The sequence below is a fragment of the Suncus etruscus genome, chromosome 2 (genome assembly GCF_024139225.1).
Source record: "Suncus etruscus isolate mSunEtr1 chromosome 2, mSunEtr1.pri.cur, whole genome shotgun sequence".
Taxonomy (NCBI): domain Eukaryota; kingdom Metazoa; phylum Chordata; class Mammalia; order Eulipotyphla; family Soricidae; genus Suncus; species Suncus etruscus.
In genome coordinates, this window is record NC_064849.1 from 123975504 (window position 1) to 123986455 (window position 10952).

The 10952-nt window shown below is 39.1% G+C and overlaps 1 protein-coding gene across 1 annotated transcript in view; it reads left to right on the forward strand.

The window, feature by feature from the left end:
* The window catches only part of NLN (neurolysin), a 111069-nt gene extending 107493 nt beyond the window's left edge, over nt 1–3576 (forward strand). Inside the window, 1 exon segment of the mRNA XM_049768763.1 lies at nt 1604–3576. Coding sequence (XP_049624720.1) covers nt 1604–1738 — 135 coding nt within the window. The 3' untranslated portion in view covers nt 1739–3576.
* The last annotated feature ends 7376 nt before the right edge of the window (nt 3577–10952 follow it).

Here is a 10952-nt window from a genome sequence, read left to right on the forward strand (position 1 = left end):
GCCTGCCAGGAGTGACTTCTGAGCACATAAAGGAGTAACCTCTGAGCACTGCAAAGTGTGACCCAAACTTTCCCCCCCAAATAATTTTATAAAGAAATTTTGTCTAAAACTTAGCAATAAAGACAGATGATTACATGTTTTTCAGAAAGTCATATTAAAGCAAAGGCTATTGAGCTCTACTAGAACATCTTATAGCCTAGGTTTTGTAGCTGTTCAGTAACATATGTGACTGGTGAGTCCTTGAAATGTCTGAAGTGCAACCAGAGAACCGCATTGTGGTGGGCTATAAGTATGGACAGCACAGGAGTGCTTAAAGAATCAACAAAAAGTAAACTTCAATTTGTATGTGGATACATGCTGAAAAGACCATGTTACACATACTCTCATTTAAATCAAATACTTTATGAACATTAACTTCACCCATTTGTTTTCTTATTTTTTATGTCATTACTAGAAAAATTTACTTGTTTCCTGTTTTATTCTTTTCTTTTTTTTTAAAAAAAAAAGCTGTTTATTTATTGCTTGACATCACACTCGGTGATGCTCAGGGGTTACTCCTGGCTCTGCACTCAGAAATTGCTCCTGGCAAGCTCAGGGGACCATATGGGATGCTAGGAATCAAACCAGGTCCAGCCCCAGGTTGGCCACATGCAAGGCAAAAGCCTTACTGGTGTTCTATCTCTCCAGCCCTCCCACTATATTCTTATTACAATTTTTAATCCTATAGTTTTTGTGATGGTTACTCTGTTCAACTAATTATTTACTCCTGATTAGATGCTTGCCTGTAGGTGATTAGTAGGATATAGATGGTTTGTTTATTTATCTGGGAGGGAGTTGGGGGACCACACCCAGAGGTGCTTTGAGGCTACTCTTAGCTTGATGCTCCTGGTTGCTTCCTGCAACACTTAGGGACTATGTGGTCTAGGAATTGAGCCAGTGCCAGCCACAAGCAAGACAGGTACAGAACTTGCCAGATTTGGCCCCTGATACCTCATCTGACCCCCCCTAAGTCCTCCAGAAGTGATCTTAAGCATAGAACCAGGAGTAAGTCCTGAGCACAGCCAGATGTGGCCCCAAAACAAAGACAGGCACTTCAACTGCTGTGCTATGTCACCATTCTAGTGTAGATTTACTTTATTTTTTTATTTTCCATTTGGGAATCATATCCAGCAGAAACCCTTTGGGCAGTAGCTGGTCCACTGCACAAAACTCTGTTATAGCCTTCTCAAACACTCGCTCTGCAAAACCTTGTTTTTTCTGCAAAACCTTTTCAAATCACAATTATAATGGGGTCACAAACAAGATCTATTCCATATTCCATTGGGATATTTTCTATTTATTGGCTGCCATTGTTATCTCAGTGCTGAGACTTTGAGGAAACAAGACAGTAACAACAGGGAGTATGAAGACCAGAAGTCGAGGCTTCCATCACTTAGTTACCAGGGTAAATAAACACCCCAGAGCTTTGGTCTGAGCACCGGAGTACCTGTCCAGACAGCATAACACTCAAGTCGCCACCACCTCCTCTTTCCTCTTTTGCATCTAGATATTTGGAAAACTTCTATCGCTCTGAATTATGAGGCATGATTTTTTATTTTATTAGGTTGGAATGAAATACAGAAACCTAATCCTGAAACCTGGAGGATCTCTGGACGGCATGGACATGCTCCAGAATTTCCTGCAACGTGAGCCAAACCAAAAAGCGTTCCTAATGAGCAGAGGCCTGCATGCTTCGTGATCACTGTCCATGTCTGCAGGACAAGTCTGCATCACCATATGTTACTAACCTGGAAACTGAAGGGAGTTTTGCAAATGTAAATTGAGATTTCTATTGACTGCCTTTTTTTTTTTTACTTTGAAAAATTACACAGATGTAAATGGAATTATAAATACTCTGACCTAAGAAAAGACCCATTGGAAAATAATTGTACTATAAAATTTCATAAAAATGGATTGGATTTCTTTTTATAAAAACTTTCATATGAATGTAATTTGATTTTTTATTATTGTAACCTAGATAATATAATGTAAGAGGGCTAAGAATTTTTAAATTGAATCATATGCATTACATAATTTGATTCTTCTTCTATCCTGAAGTTTTGTACGTGGGAATTCTGGAGTACAGAATGAATTATTGCATTCCTCTGGTAAATATTTCCTTGGAACCCTGAATCCCACTGACTGTGTTCGCAGCAGGTGTGGATTTTCTGCTTTGTCGATCTCAGGGCCAGCTCTCAACTACACTCACATATTTATCTTCGTGTTTCAGGCCTAGTGGCTCCCAATCTCCTGCTACACTTAAATTGGCTTCTTCCATTTGGATTTGTCTTTTCATTTTGTGATCAGAACCTTCCAAAGTAGTAGGACTTTGAATTAAACTGGCCTTGTGGAGCTCAGTTTTTAAGATCTTGTACCAGAAGTTCATTTCCACTTTAGCATGCAAGATTGTCCATCTCTGGGTGTATTTACTCATTGAACCGCTAAAATGAGTCCAAGAATGTTTTTTCTTGCCTCCTTTGCCATCTCCCACACCCAGAGGGCCAGGAACACATAATCACAAATGGCTCTGCAGGGTTCCTGGTAATGGAGCCAAAGGTGATGAAGTATTGAATCTCTACAAGAGACTTATGAGAGCATTGGAGGATGACTTCTGCCAAGCTGTGTGAGCGTGCACTCACCCTGGGGGAGCAGGAGAACTTGTGCTCTAGCTAGACTCTCACTTTCACTGTCTTTATCTTGGGCCTCAGAAACTGTTCTGCAGCAGACCAGGATAAACTCACCATACTTTTTGTATTACCTATCCTCCAATAATCTACTCTATAAGGAAATCCAAATAGGACAATTTTGTTTTTAAGTTTTGAATGGGGAAAAAAGAAAGACAAAGCCCACACTCTGAATGTACGTAGGCTGCTTAGGTCTTCCTATTACTTTCCAAATGTGTTTACCTGGAAGATAACTTGGCTATCCAGGAAAAAAAAATCTTTCTTTCCTCTGCACCAACTGAATTTTGTGTTACATAAAAAGTCACTATGCTGCATAATTAATCGACAGCAGCAAAGAAACGAAGAGCTATAGAAACTGAGAAAAAAATTCTAAGATTGTTCATATCAAACAAATACATTAGACACCCCCACAAAATCTTGCCCTCCCTTCAGAGATGGCTGTCCAGCCTACCTCACCACTCCCTCATGCCTGGCCTCCTCTGATCTGCAAAGCTGTTCTTTTTTGGGGGGAAAAGGTCATGTAGAGCCCTTGCCTTACATGCAGCCAATCTGGGTTCAATCCCTGACATCCTATGTGGTTTCCCAGGCACTACCAGGTGTAACTGCTGTGTGTTGCTGGGTGTGGCCCCCCAAAGAAAGCTCTTCTTTAGTCTTAGTACTTAATGTCTCCCCCTGTTCCTACCTCCTGTTCTGATTTTAGTTGCAGACAAAAACTCTCTTCAGCTTTTTCTATTGTTCAGTGTATCTCCTCTAACAATAACTATAATTTTAAATATTAAATTATTTCACATGGAAAAACTAATACTTGGTGTGAAAAAGGCTGCACAGAATAAAGACACATTGTCCATGAGAATTGAGTTCACATTTTTTCCATTCAATTTTTGTTAAAATTAACCAAGAACAAAAAACATCATGGTATTCATTTTATTTAGGGTTCACATCTACTATTCCAAGTCACCAAAGAACAGCAGCATAATCAAATACAATTTTTAAAATATGTAGTATAATTAAAAACTAAGAGCACTTTCTTTTAATGTTATTGCTTTATTTAAACATTGTAGTTGTTCATAATACCGTTACTTTGGGGCCGAAGAGATAGGTAGGGCGTTTGCCTTGCAAAGCGGCCAACCCAGGACAGACGATGGTTTGAATTCCTGCATCCCATATGGTCCCCTGTGTCTGCCAGGACTGATTTCTGAGCACAGAGCCAGGAGTAACCTCCAAGTGCCACCAAAAAAGGTGTGGCCCCAAAAACAAAGCAAAAAAACCCAAATAATACCATCATTTCTGCATTTGTTGTTCCAGCACCAGTCCCACCACTATTGTAACATTCCTTCCACCATTGTTCCCAGTTTTCCATCCCACCCCAAGTCTGCCTCCTTGGCAGACACAGAATAATTCACTTTGTACTTTTTGTTATTACTAAATGGTAATGGAATTATTGAGGTAAAAATTTTCACTAAAGAAAAAATCATGAAAATTGATATATCTCACAGAGGGGCTATTGAGTCAATGAAGGCTTACTAAGCCATTGCTAGTTTAGCATTCTGTGTTATTGGTCTTGTTTGTTGATTTTAGGTAACTTCTATAATATTTTCATATCTAATCTTGCTGGGGTGTCATTATTGAAAAATCTGGAAGTGTATGTGACTTTGTATGCTGCCACATATTTCAGCTAAACCCATGATTAGCTGACATGGGGAGGCTGTGGGACATTGGTATGGCTCCTGGGACTCTCAGAAGTATAGAGGGCTAACCACCTCTTGAAGAAGACCCCATATTTTTCAACCCGAAAACCTATGCACATGAAATTCCTGTCTATTTGATATATTTGCTGAGATTAGAACTCAAATTGGGCCATTGGTGTGTCCGTGAATTGTGAGGCATGGCTGCAGCTGCTGGGGTTTTGGTGGAGCTGAGACTTGGCACACCTGCCTTCTCAGGGTCCCCAGTGTACCCATGAGTTCTCCAGCATGCTGACATCTCTTGGGAATAAAATGGAGCTGGCCAATGAGCTTACAAAACAGTGGGATAGGCCACTTCAACACATTCATTTAAACTCAGGAATATTTCCAATTCTTTGGATACAAAGAGTACATGGAAGATGTGGTCAAATTTACAACTAACAGCTAAAGAGGTTAAATTCAATGGCATTAAGATTTTAGATTTTTAATTATTTGGGGGGCTTGAGTATATTTGCATGTAGCCAACCCAGGTTTGATTCCTACTATCGCATTTGGTCTCCCAAGATTGCCAGGCATGATTCCTGTGTGCAGGGCTAGAAGTAACCCTGAGTATCACCGGGTGTGGCCTCCAAACAAAAAGAAATTATACTGTGCAGGAGCAAAGATTAAATTGGGTGTGGGGAACAGAGAGAGAATATAGCAGATAGAGTATGTGCTTTGCACACAGCTGACTCAGATTCAAACCCTCAGATACTGCCAGGAGTGATCCCGGAGCACAGAGCCTTGAACACAGCTTGGTGTAGCCCTAAAACAATAATAATAATAATAATAATAATAATAATAATGAATTTATTGTTGCTATGGCCAAAGAAGGGAAGACCTGAATGCTTAACAGTAGTATTCAGAAAGCACACCAAAAGATAATAATAGATGCCAGAGGATTATCATAAGTAAGGCACTTACACAACTGGCCCAGTTAAATTCCCAGACCCCTGCCAGCACCTGCCAGGAGTAAACCCTGAGCACAAAAGCAGAAATGAGCCCTGAGCACCACTAGGTGTGGCAAAAAAGGGGAAGAGGGGCAAAAAAGACAATAGCAGTTTTATTTGAGTAAATTCCATTATCAATTTCCAGCACAGCAGCACATTTGAGAATGGAATAGAATAAATAGGCCCTGGATGACTGTATTGATTGTAGAATGTGTCCCAATCTAACGAATCAGCTGGCGCTCTGGACTCATATGTTAGGCCATCTAAATGTATTCTTGCAGTTAGAATGTGTATTCTATTCTCCATGTCACATTCTAACCAGGTTTTAGGCAAGAATTACAGAGTTGAGAGGAGTAGGAAAAGGAGGGTGAAAACTTTGAAAATAGTTTATAAGAGAGACAAATAGAGAATTAGATAAATTCAATCTGGACATGAATTCAGAAATATGAAACATATCTTTTTAAAATCTTGAAAGCTCAGTGTGTAAGATAGGATTATTCTGCATTGCTTCAGCAACCAAAGCTTGGAGATAAGTTTTTTAAAAAAAAATGTCAGGAGGCTTTAGTTTTGTATGAGGAAGCAGCTTCTAATCGTTGTTGTTGGTTCAAGCACACACTGCTGATATTACTGAGTATCCAAACGAAGCTTGATGCTGCAGAAGTGCACAAAATGACTCCCATCTTTGGTTAGATTTTTTCACAGATCAGAACCTTGGAGGAGTCCAAGGTTCAAGAAGCAGCAAATGGGGGCTGGAGAGATGGCACAGTGGTGGGGCGTTTGCCTTGCATGTAGCCAGCCCGAAAGGGACCCAATTCAATTCCCGGCATCTCATATGATCCCCCAGCCTGCCAGGGGCGTTATTTTGAGTGCAGAAACCAAGAGTTACCCCTGATCACCACTGGGTGTGGCCCAAAAACCAACCAATCAATCAACAAAAAAATTTAAAAAAAAAAAAAAAAGAAGCAACAAATGTATCATGATCAATTGAAAAAAAGTCACTTAAATGAAGAATAAAAAAAAAAAAAACATTTACATGCTGGGCCTCAAATGACCTTTAAATACTTATAACTTCTTCATACTTAAGAGATAGACTGTGTTTAACCACATAATTGTCACTCCCACATGATCATTGCACCTTGTTTGTTCTGTCCAAAAACTGGTCTATAACTTTTTTAAAAAGCATCACATCATGTTCTCAAATACATTTTTGCAAAAACAAAAAACAAAAAAAAAACACAAAACTTTTTTTGGCTTAAAATCTATGACTATTATAATATTGCACTTTAAAGTTTTCTACCTTGAATCTTACCTACTCCCTTACTGGTAATCATCCTATATTTAATCAGAAGTTGGTTTCAGTCTTGTGGGTAATCTGGTTACTGAGGATGGAATATTAGCAGTCAACTATGACTATAATTAGATCAAATGTTCTTACAGAATATGTTTACTTTCTGAACAGAATTTATTGTAGCTTCTTTCTCCTGGTTCCATCACGGGCTTCATTATATAGAGGCAAATCTTGCCCAATGCCCAATTTATTGTTGTCATCCCACCATACTGTGATCTTGAATTCATCATTCTGACTCCTGTCCTCCGTAGTCCTTGATTTAAAGTTCATAGTTCATACATATCATTAAATATACTTAAAATTTGTTTTGTTATATGATGCACTTTCTTCAATAACTATATACCTCATTTATAAATTAATATAAAGCTATATTGATTAATTCATTTTATAATGTTCTAATGATGGAACCTTTTTCCTTGGTGTACTGAAAGTTTCAATATGAGATAGATTAGAAGAAGCACTTTTTATAAAAGCAAATTTGGGGATGAATATATTAAAACATTATTGTTCTTTCTATGCACTATAAACATAGGAATTTCTTATTTTTCTATTAATATCTTTATTTAAGCACCATGGTTACAAACATGTTTGTAGTTGAGTTTCAGTCATAAAAAAGTACACCCCACTTCACCAGTACAACCTTCCCACCTACCAATCACCCCCAACTTCCTCCTCCCCCACCTCCTACCCATCTTTGAGACAGGCTTTCTATTTCTCTCACTCATTACCATTGTCATGATAGTTGTTGGTGTAGTTATTTCTCTAACTGCACTCACCAATCTTTGTGGTAAGCTTCATATCATGGGCTGGTCCTTTCAAATCTCATCTCTAATGTCTCTAGTATTACCATACTATCTTTTATTTTTCTTAAATCCCACAGATGATTAAGACTTCTGTGTCTACCTGTCTCCTCTGACTCATTCACTCAGCATAATAGTTTCCATGTTCATCCATGTACAGGAAAATTTTATGACTTCATTTTTTTCCTGCCAGCTGCATAGTATTCCATTGTGTGGATGTACCACAGTTTCTTTAGCCACTCATTTGTTGTTGGTCATCTGGGTTGTTTCCAAATTCTGGCTATTTTAAATGGAGCTGTAATGAACATAAGCGTGCAGAGGGCATTTTTGTATTGTGCTTTTGTGTTCCTAGGGTATATCCTTAGGAGTGATATTGCTAGATTATATGGGAGCTCAATTTCCAGTTTTTTGAGGAATATGCATATTGTTTCTCAAAAAGGCTGGACTAGATGGCATTCTCACCAGCAGTGAAGACAGTTCCTTTCTCCCCACATCCCCACCAGCACTGATTGTTCTTTGTAATGTATGCCAGTCTCTGTGGTGTGAGATGGTTAGACATAGGAATTTCTTAATCTAAAATTTCTGGGTCACTTGAAGACCTATCAAGGGGTAAGCAAACAGATGTCCATAATTGCTCTGAAATTATATAAAAAATTTTGTCTGCATGATATGTGAAATTTTTTTGTTTGCTTTGGGGTCATACCTGGCAATACTATCTTTCTAGCCCCATATGTGCAATTTTTTTTCTAGGAAAGTATACCAGAAAAATAATCAGAAAGTTTCAAGAACAATTGTTTTCAATTTTTTGTCTTTTAATTTCATTTGAAAATGATAGTGTCCATTGTGCACTTTACCAGGCACCAACACTATGAAAAAGGCAAACAACTCTGAACTCAGGTTGTTCACTATCATGAGGAAAGGGAATAGGTTCATGATATGTTAAGGTAAATTACAAAAGAAAGGTATATGGCAAGTCCAGACTGATAATACAGCAGGTAGGGCATATGCATTACAAATAGCTGACCTAGGTTTGATTCCCGGCATCCCATATGGTCCCAAGCACTGACAGGAGTGATTCCTAAGAGCAAAGATAGGAGCAACCCCTGAGCATCACTGGGCACAGCCCAAAAAACAATAGAAAAAGAAAGAAGGAAGGGGCCAGGAAGGTGTTGCTAGAGGTAAGATATCTGCCTTGCAAGTGCTAGCATAGGATGGACTGCAGTTCGATCCCCCAGTGTCCCAAGCCAGGGGCGATTTCTGAGTGCGTAGCCAGGAGTAACCCCTGAGTGTCAAATGGGTGTGGCCCAAAAACCAAAAAAAAAAAAAAAAAGAAGGAAAATAAATGGCAAGAGATACAGTCTATCACTAGTAAGAAGGACTATGAAATAACTTTGTGAAGAACATGGAGAATTCCAAAATTGGAGTTAGCTGTCTCATTTTTCACCCAGGCTCAGATGGTCCTATAAAACTGAGCATGATAGAGCCAGAGAGATAGCACAGCAGTAAGGGTGTTTGCTTTGCATGCAGCCTATCGGGATGGACTCGGGTTGGATCCCTAGCATCCCATATGGTCTGAGCCTGCCAGGAGCGATTTCTGAGAGCAGAGTCAGGAGTAACCCCTGAGCACCACTGGGTGTGGCCAAAAAACGAGAGACTGAGCATAGTGAACCATCTGTATAAGGCCACTTGAAAGAACAGAGGCAGGGAGACAGGCTGGTTTAGGCTTTTCAAAAGGGGCAGGGTGATGAGTTCAAGGAATTTTTGTGGGGCCAGGATCAGCTAAGTGGTAGCACATCTACCTTCCAATATGAAGCTGAAAGTTTGATCCCCCAGGACTTTCCACTCAATGAGTATAATCCAGAGAGCATTTCATTCAGCAAACTTGGATTTGATCCCCAGCATCCCATGTGCTTCCCAAGTCTTTGGTGCTTCTACACCAAAAACTTGCTAGGAGCACAACCTGGTGTGTAAGCACACGTCATTACAATAGTGACTAGTAAGGAACTAATAAGGTAGAGGGGAATAATTCTGCAACAGTTTTAAGTAGTCACTCCCAAGGTTTAAAATATGTTTCTGTAACAAAAGTTAACAGGAATGTAGTGATAAAAGAACCTCATTCATTCTTACTGTCAGCTGGTCCAGCCATTATCGAAAATAATTTGGAGATTTCTCAAAATACTAAGCATGAAGATTCCATTTGATCCTGCTACCCCACTTCTAGATATCTATACCAAAATAACATTTATTAGGAGGCTGGAGTGATAATACTGTGGGTAAGGCACTTGCCTTGCATGTGGCCAAACTAGGCTCCATTCCTAGCACCCTATGTGGTCCCAAAGCAACATCAGAAGTGATCCCTGACTCAGGAGGTAAGGGGCCATGGAGAGAGTGCAGGGGGTAAGGTACTTGCCTTGCATGCAACCATTTTCCTTTCACCAGTTTGATCCCTGGCATCCCTCTGTATGATCCCTGAGCACTACTAGATGCAGCCCATTCTCCTCAATTAATTAACCTTGAACCAATGGTAAAATGAGGCAGTATTTCTCTCACCCTGATTAGTATAACACATCCGGACATCTGTATATATTTCTCTGGAAAGCCAACCTTATATTGACCTTTGAGCTTTTAAGAGATATTCCACAATTAAGTCATTGTGATTCCTAACTTACTTCTCACTCCAACTTTTGTAATTACCCATTACTATTTCCAAGAGCAGGAGCCAGAGCAATAATATAGCAGGGAATGCACTTGCCTTACAGACAACTGACCTGGTTTCAATCCTCCCTGAGCTTGCAAGACATGATCCCTAAGTGCAGACTCAAAAGTAAGCCCTGAATTCTGCCAGATGTGGCTCCCAAAATAGAGCAAAAAAAAAAAAAAAAAAAAAAAGAATTTTATTTTGTATATATTTTTAAATAAAAGAGCAGAAGGAAAAGCCTTAAGCTTTCTAAGCCATGTTACCTATTACCTGTAACTTCTTTACAAAAAGAAACTCATTAACAGATCAATAATGGATTAAAAAAAAAAACTTCAGAATTCCAGAGTTTGTGACAAGGACCAGATCTGGACATTAAGCTTGCACCCCATTTCCTTGTGTAACATACAGTAATTGTTTACATCATTCCGTGTTGACAATTTATTTAGGTCCTGCTTTTCATTCTAAGATTATCAACAATGCTGCCAAGATTACTTTGGCAAATGTTTTCCACTTGTGCTTAGTTTACCTGTTCAATAAATTCTCAAAAGGGGTTGAAAAAGTAGAGGCACTTTACTTGTTGGATTTTGTCCATTTGGAGCAATGTCATAAGATTATTTACTACATTGTCAAACATTGTTTAACATTAAAATAGTCACTAAAGATAAACGAGGAAAAGTGATGATTAGCTAACAATGCAAAAAAATCTAGT